This window comes from Oncorhynchus kisutch, linkage group LG15 (genome assembly GCF_002021735.2).
Source record: "Oncorhynchus kisutch isolate 150728-3 linkage group LG15, Okis_V2, whole genome shotgun sequence".
In the NCBI taxonomy this organism is placed as follows: domain Eukaryota; kingdom Metazoa; phylum Chordata; class Actinopteri; order Salmoniformes; family Salmonidae; genus Oncorhynchus; species Oncorhynchus kisutch.
Genome location: NC_034188.2, coordinates 51,828,189 through 51,849,658, shown reverse-complemented (window position 1 = coordinate 51,849,658; position 21,470 = coordinate 51,828,189). Strand labels below are relative to the sequence as shown.

At 41.7% G+C, this 21,470-nt stretch overlaps 1 protein-coding gene across 2 annotated transcripts in view; it reads left to right on the top strand.

Annotated features, from left to right (window-relative positions):
• The first annotated feature begins 15,156 nt into the window (after positions 1–15,156).
• Positions 15,157–21,470, top strand: part of LOC109906048 (sodium channel subunit beta-2) — a 28,783-nt gene continuing 22,469 nt past the window's right edge. The window contains exon 1 of one of the 2 annotated variants that reach the window (XM_020503703.2): positions 15,157–15,416. In XM_020503703.2, coding sequence (XP_020359292.1) covers positions 15,332–15,416 — 85 coding nt within the window. In that variant the 5' untranslated portion in view covers positions 15,157–15,331. The remainder of the gene's footprint in view (positions 15,417–21,470) is intronic. The other variant, XR_002257355.2, reaches the window with a different exon arrangement.

Below are 21,470 nucleotides of genomic sequence, written 5' to 3'. Positions count from 1 at the left end.
TCTCTCTGAAGTGCCACAACCCCCCGACGATCACAGCAGGGGCCTTGAAGTCCGACTCGTTGATGTCCCCTGTGACTACACATCAACAGCTCATTCTCACAAGTTCATTCAAACCTTTGAAAAAGTGCTCCACCTTGCCTCATACTTTGAGCCCCTCCAGATATCAGCTCCACCCCTTTTTCCAGCTGTCCTAAGAGAAGATATGGGGTGTATTCACAACAGTATGATTGAATCGGAAGCAAATAGAAGCAAACAGAATGAAACGGGAGTGACTGAATTTGTAGAATTAGAAACTCTTGTTTTTATTGCAAAACATTTTCCACGGCAAAACGTTTTGCTACGGTGTGCAATAATGGAATACATCCCTGGCGGTGTCCACTATCTGTCTCAGGTGAGAGGAAGAATGTCCTTTTCTCTGGCTATGATGGATGGGGCTCATGATGCATACCTCACAGCAATAAATCAAGGCTCTCTCCTTCACAAACTCTCTCCGAATGATCTATACTGAATATAAATATTAACGCAACATGTAAAGGATCGGCCACATGTTTCATGAGCTAGAATAAAATATCCCAGAAATGTTTCATATGCACAAAAACCTTATTTCTTTCTCTCAAATGTTTTGAACAAATTTGTTGACATTCCTGTTAGTGAAAATTTCTCCTCTGCCTATATAATCTAAAGTCTAAAGTACTTAAGTAAAAATACTTGAAAGTACAATTTAAGTCATTTTCGGGGGTATCTGTACTTTACTTTACTATTTATATTATTCCCAACTTGTACTTTTACTTCACTACATTCCTAAAGAAAAGTATGTACTTTTAACTCCATACATTTTCCCTGATACCCAAAAGTACATGTTACATTTTGACAATAAAAGGGTCCAATTCACATGCTCATCAAGAGAACATCCCTGGTTATCCCTACTGCCTTTGATCTGGCGGACTCACAAATCACATGCTTTGTTCGTAAATTATGTCTGAGTGTTGGAGTGTGCCCACGGTTATGTGTAAATGGTGTCGTCTGTTTTGCTTAATATAATGATTTATACTTTTGATACTTCATTATATTTTAGCAATTACATTTACTTTTGATGCTTAAATATATTTAAAACCAAATACTTTTAGACTTTTACTCAAGTAGTATTTTACTGGGTGACTTTCACTTTTACTTGAGTCATTTTCTATTATGGAATCTTTACTCTTACTCAAGTGTGACAAGTGATACTTTTTCCAGCACTATCATGAAGCTGATTAAACAGCATGATCATTACACAGGTGTACCTTCAGCAGGGGACAATCAAAGGCTACTCTAAAAGGAGCAGTTTTGTCACACAACACAATGCCACAGATGTCTCAAGTTTTGAGGGAGCGTGCAATTGGCATGTTGACTGCGGGAATGTCCACCAGAGCTGTTGCCAAAGAATTGTACTTTCATTTCTCTACCATAAGCCACCTCCATCGTTTTTTTTTGAGAATGTGGCAGTACGTCCAACCAGCCTCATGACCGCACACCTTGTGTAACCACGCCAGCCCAGGACCTCAACATCCGGCATCTTCGTCTGGGACCAGCCACCCGGGCAGCTGATATTTCTGCCTGTGGGGAAAAACAGATTCTGATTGGCATAGATTATGGCCTAATGAATTTATTTAAATTGACTGATTTCCTTATAACTGTCACGGAGCTGTAGCAAGGATCGGACCAAAATGCAACGTAGTTGGTGTTCATGTTCTTTAATAAAGGAAAAACTCAAACATGAACATAATACAAAAAACAAACAACGTGAAAAACCGAAACAGCCCTATCTGGTGCAAACAAACACAGAGACAGGAACAATCACTCACGAAACACTCAAAGAATATGGCTGCCTAAATATGGTTCCCAATCAGAGACAACGATAATCACCTGCCTCTGATTGAGAACCACTTCAGGCAACCATAGACTTTACTAGATAACCCTACTAAGCCACAATACCAATACCCACTAAAACCCCAAGACAAAACACACCACATAATAAACCCATGTCACACCCTGGCCTGACCAAAATAATAAAGAAAACACAAAATACTAAGACCAGGGCGTGACAATAACTCTGTAAAATCATTGTTACATGTTCTTATCATATTCTTTTTCAGTATATGTGTGTGCTCTAAGGCAACAGTATCTAAATGTAATTTGTATTTGTTGTCCTGGCTACTGGATTCTTTTTTGGAACACCATTATTTTTGTCTTACTGAGATTCACTGTCAGGGCCCAAGTCTAACATAATCTGTGCAGAAGATCTAGGTGCTGCTGTAGGCCCTCTTTGGTTGGGAACAGAAGCACCAGATCATCTGCAAACAGTAGACATCTGATTTCTGAGTCGAGTAAGGTGAGGCCGGGTGCTGCAGATTGTTCAAGTGCCCTTGCCAAATCATTGATGTCGAGGAGGGTGGAGCTCAAGCTGCATTCCTTTCTCACCCCATGGCCCCGAGGAAATAAATATGTGATTATTTTAACTGCACACTTGTTTGTTTTTTTGTATATCGATTTTAGAATGTCGCATGCTCCTCCCTCCCCAACACCGCTTTTCATCAATTTGTATAGCAGACCCTGAAAATCAACCAAGCATGAGACTTTGCTTTTGTTTTGTTTGTTTGTCAATAAGTGTCATGGTTTGTCGTACGGTATTTCGGTAGAAAGCCAATTTGACATTTGCTCCGGACATTGTTTTCACTGGGGAAATGTTGGAGTCTGCCGTTGTGCAGGGGATTTTTCAGAGACTGCCGTTAACGCAGATTCCACTGTAATTATTGGGGTCAAATTTGTCTCCAATTTTGTGGATTGGTGTGATCAGACCTCGGTTCCAAATATTGGGGATGATATCAGAGTTGAGGATAGTGTTGAAGAGTTTTAAGAACAGCCCATTTTAATTTGTGCTCTGTGTATTTTATCATTTTGTTTAGTATACCATCAACACCACAGGCCTTTTTGGGTTGGAGGGTTTGTATTTGGTCCTGTACTCATCCAATGTAATTGGAGAATCCAGTGGGTTCTGGTAGTCTTTAATAGCTGATTTAAAGTTTGGTAAATTATCATCTAAAAGTTGTTGTTCTTGATTCTTTGTTACGTGGCCAAAAAGATTGGATAAGTACTTTATCAGTACATCTCCATTTTGGATAGTTAGCTCTTCGTGTTGTTCTTTGTTTAGTGTGTTCCAAAAGCTGATAAGTGTGATCTGTATCCTTGATGCCATCCCAGTGCCCATTACAAGCTTGGATCCAACCTTACCCTGAGGCTATAGAGACATTAGACACATGATGAAGTGGAATGGCCCGGTGTGCGGCTCCTCTCTCCTATCTCCTGACTGTGGCGTATCTCAGATTTCATGAGTGTGTGTGGTCTCAATGAATATTCATGAGATGATTAGAGGAAAGCGCATGAATTCTTGATTAATTATTAACACATTTACGACACATTGAGGTGCTCGTCTGTTTTTGGCCTCCCAGAGGAGTGTGATATGAGTGGAATTACATCAGCACCACGCTGCCAGCGTGGGGAGGGATTTACTGTGATCGGCAAATATAGTCCCTCTGAAGACAATATCAGTTCACTTCCTGATTATGCTTTTTTTGAGGGCTCATGATTCAGCTGTACCTTTTTTTATGGTTGTTTGATCCTGTTGTTTTTCCTGTGTCTGCTAGGTGATGAATCTACCAGTTAGTGTGTTTGGTGTGCAAATGACAGATTCCGTCTCTGTTTGATTAAAATGCTACAGTGTAACCAGCATAGGACTACTCTGAGGGCCATGGGTTTTGCAGCTGCTCTATCCCATATCTATCTGCTCGGAGTATCTTAAATTAGATCATTCAGAGAGTCTGTGAAGGAGAGAGATGTGATTTACCTCTGTGAGGTGTGCATCATGAGCCTCATTCATCACAGTCAGAGAAGAGGACAGGCCTCTCACCTGAGGCAGATTGTAGTCATTAGTGAACACCATAGCAAAATGTTCCGCAACAAGGGTTTCTATTGGACAAGTTCAAGTAGGGTCACTCCCCATTTCATTACGTTTGACTCTATTTGCTTCTGTTTGGATCCTAGTGAATACACCCCAGATCTGTGGAACAGAAAGTCAAAGGGGATGCTTCATCTCCATGGAAACAGCAGCTCTACTTCACTTCCTCATAGCCAGAGGGCGCTAAAGGCTACTCTACAGTCTGCAGGAGCCCCACTGAAGGAAGAGTTTGAATGATTTGAGAGTATTATCAAAGGAACTACACATGGTGAGAAGATATTACTACTTTGTTTTATCCTTCTAACTGGAACAAAAAAAGATGTGTTTAAAACAGCCTTTAAAATGCCCATGAATTGAATCAGAAGACTGAGAACACACAATGTGGTTTCGTCAGTGGGTCTTCTGGGGAAGGGGAAACTGTGAGGGACAGAGGGACAGAGAGAGCGAGAGAGAGAGAGAGAGAGAGAGAGAGAATGAGAGAGAGAGAGAGAGTGAGAGTAAATTGACATTTAAATGTTATTTGTCCACATAACAGAGTGTGTGACTAACCTTGTGAAACTGTCCTGTTCAAATCTCCTCTTCTTGGGAGTATCATCCCGTGTTGCAAACCAGCTAGCACCTGTGTCATCATATATGTGTATTTGTATTTGTTATGGATCCCCTACTCTTTCAGGGTTCCAGCTAAATTAAGGCAGTTATACAATTTTAAAAACAATACAATCATTACATAATTCTCAACACACTAAGTGTGTGCCCTCAGGCCCATTCTTCACTACCACATATCTACAACACAAAATCAATGTGTACGTGTGTGTATAGTACGTATGTTATCGTGTGTGTGTATGCATGTGTCTGTGCCTATATGTGTGTTACTTCACAGTTCCTGCTGTTCTATAAGGTGTATTTTTGCCTTCTTTGTAAATCGGATTCCACCGCTTGCATCAGTTAGCTGATGTGGAAGAGTGTTCCATGTAGTCATGGCTCTATGTAGTACTGTGCGCCTCCGATAGTCTGTTCTGGACTTTGGGACTGTGAAGAGACCTCTGGTGGCATGTCTTGTGGGGTATGCATGGGTGTCCGAGCTGTGTGCTAGTATTTTAAACAGACAGCTCTGTACATTCAGCTTGTCAACACTGCTTAAAAAAACAAGTAATCAGGAAGTCAATCTCTCTTCCACTTCGAGCCATGAGAGATTGACATGCATGTCATTAATGTTAGCTCTCTGTGTACTTTTAAGGGCCAGCCGTGCTGCCCTGTTCTGAGCCAACTGCAATTTTCCAAAAGTCCCTCTTTGTGCCACCTTACCACACAACTGAACAGTAGTCCAGGTGCGACAAAACTAGTCCTGTAGGACCTGACTTATTGATAGTGTTGTTAAGAAGGCAGAGCAACACCTTATTATGGACAGACTTCTCCCCATCGTAACTACTGTCGTATCAACATGTTTTGACTATGACAGTTTACCATACAGGGTTACTCCAATCAGTTTAGCCACCTCAACTTGCTCAATTTCCACATTATTCATTACGAGACGTAGTTGAGGTTTAGTGTTTAGTGAATTATTTGTCCCAAATACAATGCTTTAAGTTTTGGAAATATTTCAGACTAACTTATTCCTTGCTACCCATTCTGCTCTTTGTTAAGTCTTGCAGTTATTTCAGTCACTGTAACTAGCTGACGTGTACAGTGTTGAGTCACCCACATACATAGACACACTGGCCTTACTCAAAGCCCGTGGCATGTCGTTAGTAAAGATAGAAAAAAGCACGTGGCCTAAAACAGGGGAATTCCTGCTTCTACCTGGATTATGTTTGAGAGGCTTCCTTTAAAGAACAAACTCTGTGTTCTGTTAGACAAGTAACTCTTCATCCACATTATAGCAGGGGGTATAAAGCCATAATACATACTGTATGTTTTTACAGCAGCAGACTATGATTGATAATGTCAAAGCTGCACCAAAGTCTAACAAGTCAGCCCCTACAATACATTTCTCTCAGCCAATCATCAATCATGTCTGTAAGTGCTGTCTGTGCTTGTTAAGTGTCCTTCCCTATATGCGTGCTGAAAATCTGTTGTCAATTTGTTTACTGTGAAATAACATTGTATTTGGTCAAACACTATTTTTTACAGAAGTTTACTAACATGGAACTCAAACCGGCTGTGCGCGTGTGCCATCGTGCGCTGTAGTGCATACATGTATTTTGTCCCCCAACACCAAACGCGATCACGACACGCAGGATAAAATATCAAAACAAACTCTGAAGCAATGACATTAATTTGGGGACAAGTCAAAAAGAATTAAACATGTATGGCAATTTAGCTAGTTAACTTGCACTTGCAAGCTAATGGGCCTAGCTTGCTGTTGCTAGCTAATTTATCCTGGGATATAAACATAGAGTTTTTTTTACCTGAAATATTTTTCATATTTTATTTAACCTGGAAAATATTTTATTTGACCTGAAATGCACGGTCCTCTACTCCGACAATTAATCCACACATAAGACGGCAAACCGAATCGTTTCTAGTCATCTCTACTCCTTCCAGGCTTTTTCATCTTTGAACTTATATGGTGATTGGCGTCTACACTGTCATAGTGTTACCACGACAACCGGCAAAGCATTTCGTCTTTCAATCACCCACGTGGGTATAACCAATGAGGAGATGGCACGTGGGTACCTGCTTCTATAAACCGATGAGGAGATGGGAGAGGCAGGACTTGCAGCGCGATCTGCGTCAGAAATAGGAATGACTTCTATTTTAGCCCTTGGGGCGTGCGAGCAGTGTGGGTGCAATAATTGAATAACATGGATTTCTACTTTATTTTGCGACCATCTGCACGTAAGGGTTGGTAACAGGCTAATTGTTTGGCTATTTGAGCCATTAAAGGGGGCTTTACTATTCTTGGGTAACGGAATGACTTTAGCTTCCCTCCAGGCCTGAGGGCACACGCTTTCTAGTATAGATAAAGTCCCGCCAAAGAACAGGAAACTATAAAGAGATGTGCTTATCACCCAATGCTTCAGAATTCAGACTGTCTCCACTGCGCTGTGTATGTTGGTTTGACTTGGAGTCCAGCAGATCCTTATGTTATATACCCACCACAATAGAGAGAATTCTGACAAGTAATATGTTTGCTCTTTGAGTTTCCAACACAGTACACATGTGATTTAATACATACACAGTACCAGTCAAAAGTTTGGACACACCTACTCATTCAAGGGTTTTTCTTTATTTGTACTATTTTCTACATTGTATAATAATAGTGAAGACATCAAAACTATGAAAGGGCACATATGGAATCATGTAGTAACCAAAAAAGTGTTAAACACATCCAAATATATTTTAGATTTGGAGATTCCCTGTGCCTTGATGACAGCGTCTTTCGTAACAGCACGCGTGGGTGTACCAGAGGAATGACCATGACACATCTCAGACACTTTATTGAGGGGTGTGTTTTGACTTTTCTCCAAAATGAAAGAGCTCTGTTGACCACGGACAGATGTGCCAAACCCCCCCACCCCCTTCCAATCCACACACACATACGCACTGTTTAGTGAAGGGGAACCACCCGTATGTTGCTGTTACTTGTAGCTGTAAGCATGTCCACAGTGACAAAGTGAAGAGGCACATTGACCATAGAGACCAGGCCTTTCATCGTCATGAGCCAAACCAGATAAATCCATATGTAATGCATCGCAGAGTCAAGAATAGGTAAGATAATGGTCATGTTCAAATGTAAGTGAGGAACATTGTTGAAACTGTTGGTCACCCAAGAACATGGAAATATAATGGTTTGCACATTGGCAACATGGCTGTTCTATCTGTGAAGGAGACATACTTATATGGCTGGCAGACTGGTGCAATTGACATGTTGAATCACACACAATACCCCATAATGACAAAGAAAACACAGGTTTGTAAATATTTTTTCGCTAATTGATAAAACATACAAAAATGGAAATATCACATTTACATAAGTAATTTAGACCCTTTAAACGGTACTTTGTTTTAGCACCTTTGGCGGTGATTACAGCCTCGAGTCCTCTTGGGTATGACGCTCCAAGCTTAGCGCACCTGTATTCTTCTCTGCAGATCCTCTAAAAATCTGCCAGGTTGGATGGGGAGTGTTGCTCCACAGCTGTATATCCAGAGATGTTCGATCGGGTTCAAGTCCGGGCTCTGGATGGACCACTCAAGGACATACAGAGACTTGTCCCGAACCACTCCTGCGTTGTCTTGACTGTTTGCTTAGGGTCGGTGTCCTGCTGGAAGGTAAACCTTCACCCCAGTCTGAGGTCCTGAGCACTCTGGAGCAGGTTTTCATCAAGGATCTCTGTACTTTGCTCTGTTCATCTTTGCCTCGACCCTGACTAGTCTCCCAGTCCCTGCCGCTGAAAAATATCCCTACAGCATGATGGTTCCACCACCATTCTTCACCGTAGGGATGGTGCCAGGTTTCCTCCAGAAGTGACGCTTGGCATTCAGGCCAAATAGTTCAATCTTGGTTTCATCAGACCAGAGAATGTTCTGAGAGTTTTTAGGTGCCTTTTGTTAAACTCCAAGCTAGCTGGAGTTTTTACTGAAGAGTGGCTTCCGTCTGGCCACTCTACCATAATGGCCTGATTGAAGCTGCAGAAATGGCTTGGTTTTTGCTCTGTCAACTGTGGGACCTTGTATAGACCAGTATGTGCCTTTTCAAATCATGTCCAATCAATTGAATTTACCACAGGTGAACTCCAATCAAGTTGTAGAAACATCTCAAGGATAACGAATGGAAACAGGATGCACCTGAGCCTTATTTCAGGTAGCAAAGAGTCAGGTAGCAAAGGGGCTGAATACTGTACTTAATGTAAATAAGGTATTTTTATTTTTAATTTTTCTAAATGTGCAAACATTTCTAAAAACCTGTTTTTGCTTTGTCATTATGGGGTATTGTGTTGTAGATTGCTGAGGATTTGTTATTTATTTAATCCATTTAAGATTAAACGTAACAAAATGTGGAAAAAGTCAAGGGGTCTGAATACTTCCCGAAGGCACTGTATGTTTGCAATTATATGCTAGTTGCATTCTACTGCGGTACAAGTCTAAATGAAGAGTGTATTTTTAAAATGCTATACCCACAACTTTTTCACATTTGTGTTTTTTCATCAGAAATGATTGCCTATGTTTACATGTTTTAATACTGTTCTCAGTTTTTTTTATAAAAAATGTTTTGTGTGTGTGTGTGTCTGCGTGTGTGTGTGTGTGTGTGTGTGTGTGTGTGTGTGTGTGTGTGTGTGTGTGTGTGCGTGCGTGCGTGCGTGCGTGTGTGTGTGTGTGTGTGCGTGCGTGCGTGCGTGCGTGCGTGCGTGCGTGCGTGCGTGCGTGCGTGCGTGCGTGTGTGTGTGTGTGTGTGTGTGTGTGTGTGTGTGTGTGTGTGTAAAATGCCATATGTCCATTGTTTTGCTGGAATGCAAGGTTCGATTCCTATATATTTTACTGTGATATGTGGTTGTCTCATCTTACTAAGATGAATGCACTAACTGTAAGTTGCTCTGAATAAGATCGTCTGCTAAATTGTCAAATCTAAATGGTTTACATACAGATCGCATCTGCATTGATTATCTTTAATAACATTTTTTAAATATTGACGTCTCAAATGTATCATTTGTACTATTCTTTATTAAAAATGTAGTTGTTTGTTATATTCGGACTGGTCTCTGAGAGTGAGGCGGGTATATAGCATTTTGCTAATAAAACCATGATTATTTGTCTCTCTGAAATGAAACCAGTGACAGACTTGAAACAAATACATGTCTGTCATTGAACAACCACATGCCATGATTAGATAATGACCAAATCCATAAGAAAAGGGCTTAATGGATAAAACCGTCACCATATCATATACCACTACCAAGACCGAATTGTCACCGTTGAACCAAGAGTGTTTCTGGTTCGGAAACATCTCTGAAGGTGACTTCTCGGTCCTGCTGCTGTCGGTGACAGTCCAACGTAGTGGCACCTACCTGTGTCTCCTATGTCCTCCACCTGGCAATCCAGACATCCATGAGAGTCACACACAGCTCAGAGTGGTGAAGAGATCAGGTATATACTTTATTTTACAAAGATAACAGTTTGACTAAGCATTAAATACAAATATATGTAAAAAACGAATAATAATAATCAACGTGTATACGCGGGTAAAGGAGTTGTGCTATTCAAGTCAGATTGACAGATTATCTTTCGCCTTTACACCTTGATTTCCCAGGGCGGCACAGGAGTTTCCCAGGAGATTCCCATTAACCTGATGTAACCCATCCGGAGACAGACTGTACCTGCTCGCTCTAACGCAACACAGGACACAAACTGCTATGTCACACTCCAGAGGCTCAGGGCCCCGCCCCCTCCCACACCATCTAGAGGAGAGGGCATCCATGTTACCATGGTGAGCACACTGTGTACAGAACAGAGGCTTTAATTCCTCTATTTTGAGATGATCATACAGCCATTTCTTACACTCAATACAGTCCTTGATAATACACAGGTTTTTTGTTTGGCCACTTGACTGAATGAATGTGTGTGTGTGTGTGTGTGTGTGTGTGTGTGTGTGTGTGTGTGTGTGTGTGTGTGTGTGTGTGTGTGTGTGTGTGTGTGTGTGTGTGTGTGTGTGTGTGTGTGTGTGTGTGTGTGTGTGTGTGTGTGTGTGTGTGTGTGCCTGTGTGTGTGTGTGTGCCTGTGTGCCTGTGTGTGTGTGAGCTCATGTGCATAAATGCGTGTTTGTGATGTATCAGAGTAATCCCCTACGTATCTCTCTCCTCCCTGCATCTAGCACGGCACTCCCGCTGGGCCTCCAGGTGTTCCTTCCCAGCCCAAGACTCACCCCAGCAGAAAGACTCTCCCAGATGAGATAATAACAGTAGTGTTTTTTGTCCTTTAATCAATGCAAGTATTTCCACTGGGATAGAGTCAAGAACCTACCCAACCCTCCCTAAAGACTCAGACACAGGGAACTGCTGTGTTGAGGCTAATAGCTTGGCCTTTTCCACTTATATCCACATTCATCTCTGACACTATAATCAGAGTGGTAATTGATTAAGATTCCTATAATTTAGCTATATAAATATAATGTATTAGTATTACGTAGAAGATCCATCCCTCTTGCTAATGGTCCCCTGGGTGCCGAGGAGTCCTCTCAGCTCTTAAGTGTAACCCTAACAGAGATGGACAGTTATTATGTTTGACAGGTAGGGTTTTAAAAAAACAGGAAGTGGGTAAGGGATTATCTTGCACATGGTTTCATCCACCAGCTGGCTCTCTCTGCAGCAATTATCCTGGGGACATTCCACAGGATATGTACAGAACATTCACAGACCAATGCACAGGACAATCCATTACATGTGGCCTTTAAGGTACTTTGGCAAAAGGATGTGATTTGTTTTTGTTGTTGTTGTTGTTGTTGTCTTGGTGTGAAGTATTCTAGTTGAAAATAAATAAACAATTATTTTGCTAAAACTGGCTAAAACTGTTCTTCAAAACGGTCTTGCCCGTCTTGCACATGACAGTTAGAGAAATAGGTAGATACTTCTGTTGAGATGCTAGATTGCTTTTGTTTGATTATTCAACAAGCATACTAGCTCTGTTATTGGTAAGCTGATTTGCTTTTTTATCTGATTGGGGAGCAACATTTTGATGTAGCCTTTAGAAATAGGTCATGTCCCGTCTGGAATGACTTGACCGTTACACAATGTGTCCTTATCCCTTAATCCCAGAGTGCTCCTCTCTCAGAGGTGTGGCTGAATGCTTGTTGCTCAACATTATTGGGCAGCTCAGTTTCAATACAGATCAATGTCATCGATGACCATCGACAGCAGACTTTAAAAAGACAACTTTGGAATGTATATCATCACACCGTGATAACTTATACAAAAAAATGTATTATATTGCTTAATCTTCCCATCAATCTCCTCCACTGTTTATCTAATGCCTACTGTTCCCTCTCTTGTTTTGTCTCTCTATCTCTCTGCCCTTTTCCAGTGTGATGTGTGAACATCCTTGTCTATTTATTTGTTTCTGCTCTAAAGCCTCTCGACTCATCCCCTGAATCCCCCAGAATGATTGCGTTCTCATCTATGTGAAGGTTTATGCCAAATGGCACTGCCTGCTGTCAAATGATGCCTTCTCCCAGGGGGCACACACAAACACCACACACACACACACACACACATAAACACACACACAGCAATCTGTTGGAAAGGCCAAACTAGAGCCGTGGAGTCCTTTACACTCATGATCTCCACTGGAGTTGCATACCCGAGTACCCTGTGGGTTCTGCTGCTGTTCTACAAAGAAGGCTATTGTTGTACTTGGCAAGATTATATCCAGTCTCACAATATTTCCATGAGGAATTGCTCAACCCTTTTTTATATTTGTCACACTTTATTTATTTCATCCTCTTATCTTTAGCATTTCCCACTATGTTCCTCTGCGTTAGCTATTCGTGTGTAGCTCCATTGTGCTTGACTGACCAGCGAGGGCTTTGATACCGAAATCTCTCTTTTGTCGGTATTGATCTTTTCATCCCCATCCGTTCATCTGGAGCTCACAGTACATCCCACTCTTTCCCTGTTATCTATCTCTTCCACCCATCCCCCCCCGATCACCCCACCCCTTAACATCCATATTAGAGCCCCCTTCCTCCCTTGTTTTCTTCCTAGGTACCTCTTTATTCCTGCACTTGCTATTGATGAACAGAAAGGGAGGGGTCGGGTCTTGCTGCGAGCAGGTTGAATTTTTTGTTTGTTTGGCTACCACGACTCCTTCGTTCTTCGTATTCTCTTTCCACAGACTTCCCAAACTCCTCCTCCCCGGAAACTGAGAGACGGTGCTCATTAAACATCTTCATCCTTTGTCTTTGGATTTCTCTGTTAAGTCTATGACCCTTTGCAGAGATTACATTACCTTCAAGATCATCTATCATTTATCATCTATCATCTATCATATCAGCTTTTCTGATACCTTTTATAATCCCATTCAGTTCAGTCTAAAAAGCCAGGAGGCCTGTTGTCCACAGGCTATGTTAGAAGATGGCCAATATCCATTCAAATCGTGTTCTACCACTGCGAAAGTGCATTCTACCACTGGACACTGAACTTCCAACAATACCTTTTAAAAGGGAATTTCCCCCAACGTTCGTGGAGATGTTAAACGCTGTGAATGTCAGCTCAAGTGTCAATTACCACCCGTGCGTCAATCTCATTAAAACAAAACAAAAACAAAAATATCCATAAAATGTGTCTGTTGAAGATAGACGTAGCAGTTTTATGCGTGGGCTGCGTCTCAATCCGCCACGTCCACCTACTTTGACCTTCCGCATCTGCTGCGTAAAGTGGCAGAGCTACAGCGCCGTTTGTCAGACCTGGAGACATCCCCCAAAAATCGGTCTTCTCATGAAAATGTCTGTAGTGTCCGAACGCTTTGGCCTACTAACTATTACCACTCGATGGAAAGATGGGACTATCATTCATGAACACGGTGGTGTTCTCTATTTTGCTCCATGACCCCCACAAGTGTCACGGGACTTGTCTGAAGGTGACCCATACCTCCATGGAAGTATGGAGGTAGTTCTGTGCCAAGTCTTAAATATGTGTCCAAAAATATTTCCTGAGCTTATATCTCCTAGATCTAGGACAAACACCTCAAAACCTTATACCTTATGATAAAAAATGTTTTTTTTATAAATGTGTCATTCAATGACTTTCTATGGGCTATAGTAGTAAACGTCAAAGGGCTTTGACTTTCAGAGATTAAAAGGCACCTCAGACAACACCTAAACAAGAGCAATGCATTTGTCGGTCAACGCGCTACAGATTAAATCCCAGACCGTTTCTGTCTGTGTTATAGGGTATTGTTTATGTGTACGGCAGTCCAACTGCTCAGTAATTAATCAGGACATCAATTATTGACAACTAACATCCTTTACTCATGAAAATGCCCAGGGTATTTCGTTAAGTGGAAATTCTATAAACAAATACACACACACACACACACACACACACACAAAGCAGGGCCGTAACTTTGATTTAAAATAAGGGGGGAACAACATTCGACTTGCTATTCAAAGCTCAATTTGTGCCCGACTGCCCTGCACCCTCATTTGAGACACACTTGTCAAAAACAGTGCAAATATACAATTCAGAATTCTATTTCCATGACCGCAATCAAACAATGTTTTTTATTCATTCGTCTCAGGATGATGTCATGAAAATATTCCTGTCCTTTACTCAATGGGAGATTCCCATCTCCCTCACTAGCTCACAGATCACTGCACCTGTTCATAGTCCATCTGTATACAGCCCATCTATCTACCTCATTCCCATACTGTATTTATTTACTTTGCTCCTTTTGCACCACAGTATCTCTACTTGCACATCCATCTTTTGCACATCTACCATTCCAGTGTTTAATTGCCATATTGTAATTACTTCGCCACCATGTCCTATTTTTTGCCTTAACTCCCTTATTTGACCTTATTTGCACTCATTGTATATAGACTTTGATTTCTTACAGACAGACAGACAAACAGTGTTTTTCAAACCTCTGGGCCCCCAGACATTTCACAATTATGCTGACCTGATTGACCTATTTAAGTGCTTGATGATTAGTTGACAAGTTGAATCAGGTGTGTTAATAACTGTGGAATAGGTCAAATACATGGAACGGTTTTACGTCCCCCAAGGAAAGGTTGGAAAATCCCTGGTCTAGGACACACAGAGATAATTAGAGATCAATATAATTGATTCCGTTAGCTAGCCTATAGCCTATTTATATTCCACATTTATATGTATCACCTATACTGACAGCACAATACACACACATAGTCTACTGCATGGGAAAATGATAGTCAACACATGTGATGTGATTCTATTTTGAGCCTGATCAAACAAACAATAAAAGACACTATTATATGATTAAATCTCATTAGTTTATCTAAGGGCATCCGTGAATTATGAAATTCAAGTGCTTTTCCATGATTGTTAAGTTGATACTGCAGATCGTTGCGAGTAAATGTAATGTAATAATTGTACATTAAAATATAAGATATGAAAAGGGTAAATGGAGGGATAGAGAGGGAGGGAGCTAAGAGTGGAGGGTTTTATTCCATTTCCAACCTCCCCGCCTTCTTTGGAGAGACACCCACAACCATATAATCAACTATTTCTACAGCTACAGTCACTGCCAGCCATATCATAGCACTGAAAAAATAACACATATTTTAAGCTTTTTTTAAAGTACAACAGAAGATTTGACGATATTTGTATTTTAATCATATAGCGTGACGTTTTACTACAAGGAGATACAATGCATTTTACATTACAAGAGCGAAATAAGACGTGGATGCCAGCTATCAACTTGAGCATCGTGGGATTGGTGGTTTATATTATGGGTAAGTAGGCTATAACGGAAACGTCTCATGTAACAGCGGATCGTAATTTTGAAAGATGAGTGACAGAGACGCGAGACGACAGAGATTTTACTATCTTGGATCAAATGTGCACCGTTTCCTCGCGCGTTGTGTAAGTGTGTGTGTGTGTGTGTGTGTGCGTGTTTGTAAATGAGCAAAATTAAGATATTCCTGAAACGCTGTATGATTATTGTAGGCTACCTAGTTAATAGACTGGTGGCCCACGAAAATCGCCGCTTGCCATCACTGTAAATGGCCAACTTCATCACCTCTAAGCCTAACACTTTAGGCTATGTCAACAGACTCAGTCAAGGATCCAAAACAGTTGGCTAAACGATGTGCGGTTGTTTTAAATCCAGATATAAAGTGCAGTGAATCACAAAAAGCATAATTCCAGCGTCCCAACGCCTGATCTAAACTGAAACAACGTGGGGATTTATTATTGGCCCGCTCTCTACCTATAGAATGTGGAACAGTCGTTTAAGTATCAGGGCTCAGGCAGGTCCAGTGATGCTCTCTCTACTGATGCAGGTGCGGAGTGGAGTGGATGGACGCTGACGCACGGACACCACGTATCTCCATCATCTCTGCACTAGAGACGCATCGCTAGCAACATCGCCTTGCGTACAGGCTATTTGTAAACAGGCCTTGAATCTGAAATAAATGCTCGTTTCTCCTCAATTACAAATAAAGAAATCGGCATAGTGTTTGCTTTCTCACAATAGCGGTTCGAAGCGTGACTGGCAGCTTGCTTTGCCTCGGTCGGCTGGCTATGACGAAGCCAAACTATACTGAGTTTAGCGCATCTGGGTGGATACACTTATCAATTCACATTTCCTCACTAGTGTAGGTTATATTTCCCGTTTATTCACATAGCCAACACTTTATTATTCGTATCCCAAAGAACAGTCAGATAAAGATGGATAGTGAGAGCGCTGTTTTGTGCTAAGCAAAGGCCTGCTTGGCAACAGGCTACTGGTGCGTAATGACAGCTCATGAGATGAATTTCCCGATCTGTGATTTTGATGCCATGACACCATTAAGCCTATACAGTAGCTTAAACCTGTATTTTCCACATATGTCTGTTCATATCTGTGTTATCGTAATGTCGTATAGGATATTACAATAAAAGGTAGAATGTAGAAAATATATATTGGAAAAAATATAATTGCCATGTAGTGTCTATAGTCTATCACTTTCAAACTGTTGTGATGACGCCTAGTTCACACTGTCTGGTCACCGTGCAGTCTGCAGCAGAAGAGATGACTAATACCAAACCAGCCTCTGAAACCTTCACCATTTTAGAACAATCATGTATTGTCATGATGCTGCACCTCCTAGACGTTTACACTAGGGGGAGACAGTGCCACGCAGACGGTCTACTTTTTAGACCAGCAGCGATGATGTCTAATGGGCAATGCTGACAAGCTCACATACATCCTCTTACTATTTCAAGGAGCAGTTGGTAATAGTAGACGTTTAGGAGCTCACAAATGCTATTTAACATCAGTATGGATGATATAGAGGACTAGTATTGATATAGAGGACTAGGCTACACTCGATGACCACCGGGTGCTGACGAACAACCAACAGTATTTGTGATTTGGTATCGGGACCTTTGAGTATACTTTTTTCTATCCACAAGGGGGCAGGCTAATCCACATCCACTGCCACTGTATAGCCCGCACTGCAGTCTGTAGACTACTGTGGCTATGCAGTAGTTAAGCTCAGAGCTGGCAGCATTGATTTCATGGGATAGATCATCAATTCCCATTCTCCGGATGGTGTAACCAGGCTGCTCCTTTTGAATGTGAGGAAGTAGAGAGGAGGAGTAGCTGCTTCCTCGTGGAAGGGACACTGTAGGGTACATGTTTAGATTGAGCTGTGAGGTAGAGGCTACTGTGTGTAGTCTGTAGTCCCATAGCCTGCATAATGACCTTGCCTGTCAGCAGGTTTACCGAATCATGTGCAATGTGTCATATCAAAGGCACATATCTCAGTCATCAGACAGAGATCCAGTATATTTGACCAGTCTTGAACACTGTTACCTCCATATAGCCAAACGTAATAACATTATGATCACCCATATTAAGGTCCCTCAGTAAGGTATTATACTACATTATCCTTCCCCTATAGAACCCACTAGTCATTAAGTATGCTGAGCCACTGCCCACAGCAAAACAAACACACACTCACACTCACACTGAACACACACAGGACCATGGACATTGGCAATCACCTTTATTCAAGGCTATGGATCATTGGCTGAATGGGCCCAGACGTTACAGGCGGTCAAGGTCTATGAGAAGGCCTGTCCATCAACCACCTGGGTCGGCCTATCCATCAGCCAGTCAACACCTGCCCCGTCAGCAGGCAACCCAGCTATGAACCGTCCTGGGCTGCAATCACCCACCTACAGGATGAGAAATGGAATCGACATGGGGGTGAGATGACATCTATGCCACTGGTAGAGAAGGAGACAACAGCTTCTGGCCCAAACCAGAGCCATGTGTCTAGAGACTTTTGCCATTGAGTTTTCTGCATTATGATTAATTCACATGACACTTAAAAATGATACGTCAGCCATGTTAGACCTAACGCCCCATTACTTTACATGGTCAAATATTGAAATAAGACTACAGTTGAAGTCAGAATTTTACAGACACCTTAGCCAAATACATTTAAACTCAGTTTTTCACAAATCCTGAAATGTAATCCTAGTAAAAATTCCCTGTCTTAGGTTAGGTAGGATCACCACTTTATTTTAAGAATGTGAGAATTATTTATTTCAGCTTTTATTTCTTTCATCACATTCCCAATGGGTCAGAAGTTCACATACACTCAATTAGTATTTGGTAGCATTGCCTTTAAATTGTTTAACTTGGGTCAAACGTTTCGGGTAGCCTTCCACAAGCTTCCACAATAAGTTGGGTGAATTTTGGCCCCTTCCTCCTGACAGAGCTGGTGTAACTGAGTCAGGTTTGTAGGCCTCCTTGCTCGCACACGCTTTTTCAGTTCTGCCCACAAATTTTCTATAGGATTGAAGTCAGGGCTTTGTGATGGCCACTCCAAGACCCATTTGCGACCAAGCTTTAAATTCCTGACTGATGTCTTGAGGTGTTGCTTCAATATATCCACAACATTTTCCTTTATCATGATGCCACCTATTTTGTGAAGTGCACAAGACCCTCCTGCAGAAAAGCACTCTTACAACATGATGCTGCCACCCCCGTACTTCACGGTTGGGATGGTGTTCTTCTGCTTGCAAGCCTCCCCCTTTTTCCTCCAAACATAACGATGGTCATTATGGCCAAACAGTTATATTTTTGTTTCATCAGACCAGAGGACATTTCTCCAAAAAGTATGATATTTGTCCCCATGTGCAGTTGCAAACCGTAGTCTGGCTTTTTTATGGCGGTTTTGGAGCAGTGGAGTATTTCAGGTTATGTTGATATAGGACTCATTTTACTGTGGATATAGATACTTTTGTACCTGTTTCCTCCGGCATTTTCACATGGTCCTTTGCTGTTCTGGGATTGATTTGCACTTTTTGCATCAAAGTACGTTCATCTCTAGGAGACAGAATGCATCTCCTTCCTGGGCGGTTTGATGGCTGCGTTGTCCCATGGTGTTTATACTTGTGTACTATTGTTTGTACAGATGAACATGGTCCCTTCAGGCGTTTGGAAATTGCCCCCAAGGTTGAACCAGACTTGTGGAGGTCTACAATTTTTTTCTGAGGTCTTGACTGATTTCTTTTGATTTTCACACGATGTCATGCAAAGAGGCACTGAGTTTGAAGGTAGGCCTTGAAATACATCCACAGGTACACCTCCAATTGACTCAAATTATGTAAATTAGCCTATCAGAAGCTTCTAAAGCCATGAGATAATTTTCAGGAATTTTCCAAGCTGTTTAAAGGCACAGTCAACTTAGTGTATGTAAACTTCTGACCCACTGCAATTGTGATACAGTGAATAATAAGTGAAATAATCTGTCTGTAAACAATTGTTGGAAAAATGACTTGCGTCACGCACAAAGTAGATGTCCTAACCGACTTACCAAAACTACACTTTGTTACCAAGAAGTGGTTGAAAAAATAGTTTTAATAACTCCATCCCAAGTGTATGTAAACTTCCAACTGTATGTAACTGAATGTGTAGAATTAGAACAATTATTCCAAATTCTAAAAGTTGGCCCAACTCTCAAAATACATGTCTCTGGTCCAAACTAGTCTTGAACCAGATGAAAGGGTACCAAGCCACAAACACAGTCTCAGTGGATTGCTGTTGTTTGTTAGTTTCCCAATACTGATCTACCACCTTAAAGTCCTTTGCACACAATTATACTCGTACAAGCACACACACGCACGCACAAATGCACACATACTTATTGAACCATTAAGTCTGGTCTTTGTATACACACTGCACAAACATTCTGCTGACAATGTCCTGTTGGCTAAGAAACCACAGGAAACTACAACCCCACTCTCCCCACAAAACACTCCGAGATTAGTAAAGGAAGTATGGTAGACACTCAATAAAAGCTTCCAGTCTCTTCCATGCTATTAGTGTCTGAAATGATATGTGTAGTACTGTAGTACAGTATTGTATCTACACTCTTAGAAAAAAATGTGCTATCTAGAACCTAAAATTTTTATTCGGCTGTCCACATAGGAGAACCCTTTTAATAACCCTTTTTGGTTCTAGGTAGAACCATTTTGGTTCCAGGTAGAACCATTTTGGTTCCAGCTAGAACCTTTTTTTACATTCTACTCCATAGCAACTGGACATTAAGAACTGTAATATCTTATGTGTCACCGAGTCGTGGCTGAACGACGACACAGATAATATAAAGCTGGCGGGATTGTCCATGCACTGGCAGAACAGAGATGCTACGTCTGGTAAGATGAGGGGTGGGGGTGTGTGTCTTTTTGTCAAAAACAGCTGGATCGCGATGTCTAATATTAAAGAAGTATCTAGGTATTGCTCGCCTGAGGTAGAGTACCTTATGATAAGCTGTAGACCACACATTTACCAAGAGAGATCTCATCTATATTATTCCAAGCCGTCTATTTACCACCACAGACCGATGCTGGCACTAAGACCGCACTCAACCAACTCTATAGGGCCATAAGCAAACAACAAAATCCTCATCCAGAATCGGTGCTCCTAGTTGCCGGGGACTTTAATGCTTGTAAACTTAAATCAGTTTTACCACATTTTTACCAGTATGTCACATGTGCAACCAGAGGGAAAAAACTATACACCACCTTTACTCCACATACAGAGATGCATACAAATCCCTCTTACCCTCCATTTGGCAAATCTGACCATAATTCTATTCTCCTGATTCCTGCTTACCAGCAAAAACTAAAGCAGGAAGAACCAGTGACTTGCTCAATACAGAAGTGGGCAGACGACACGGATGCTGCTCTACAGGACTGTTTTGCTAGCACAGACTGGAATATTTTTCCGGGATGAATCCAATGGCATTGAGGAGTATACCACCTCAGTCATCGGCTTCATTAATAAGTGCATTGACGACGTCGTCCCCACAGTGACCGTACGTACATATCCCAACCAGAAGCCATAGATTACAGGCAACATCCTCATCGAGCTAAAGGCTAGAGCTGCTGCATTCAAGGAGTGGGGACACTAATCCGGACGCTTATAAGAAATCCCGCTATGCGCTCAGATGAACCATCAAACAAGCAAAGCGTCAATACAGGATTAAGATTGAATCTTACTACACCGGCTCTGACGCTCGTTGGACGTGAAGGGCTTGAAAACTATTACGGACTACAAAGGGAAACCCAGACGCGAGCTGCCCAGTGACGCGAGCCTACCAGATGAGCTAAATGCCTTTTATGCTCGCTTCGAGGCAAGCAACACTGAAGCATGCACGAGAGCACCAGCTGTTCTGGATGACAGTGTGACAACCCTCTCGGGAAGCCGATGTGAGCAAGACCTTTGAGCAAGACCTTTAAACAGGTCAACATTCACAAAGCCGCGGGGCCAGAGGGATTACCGGGAC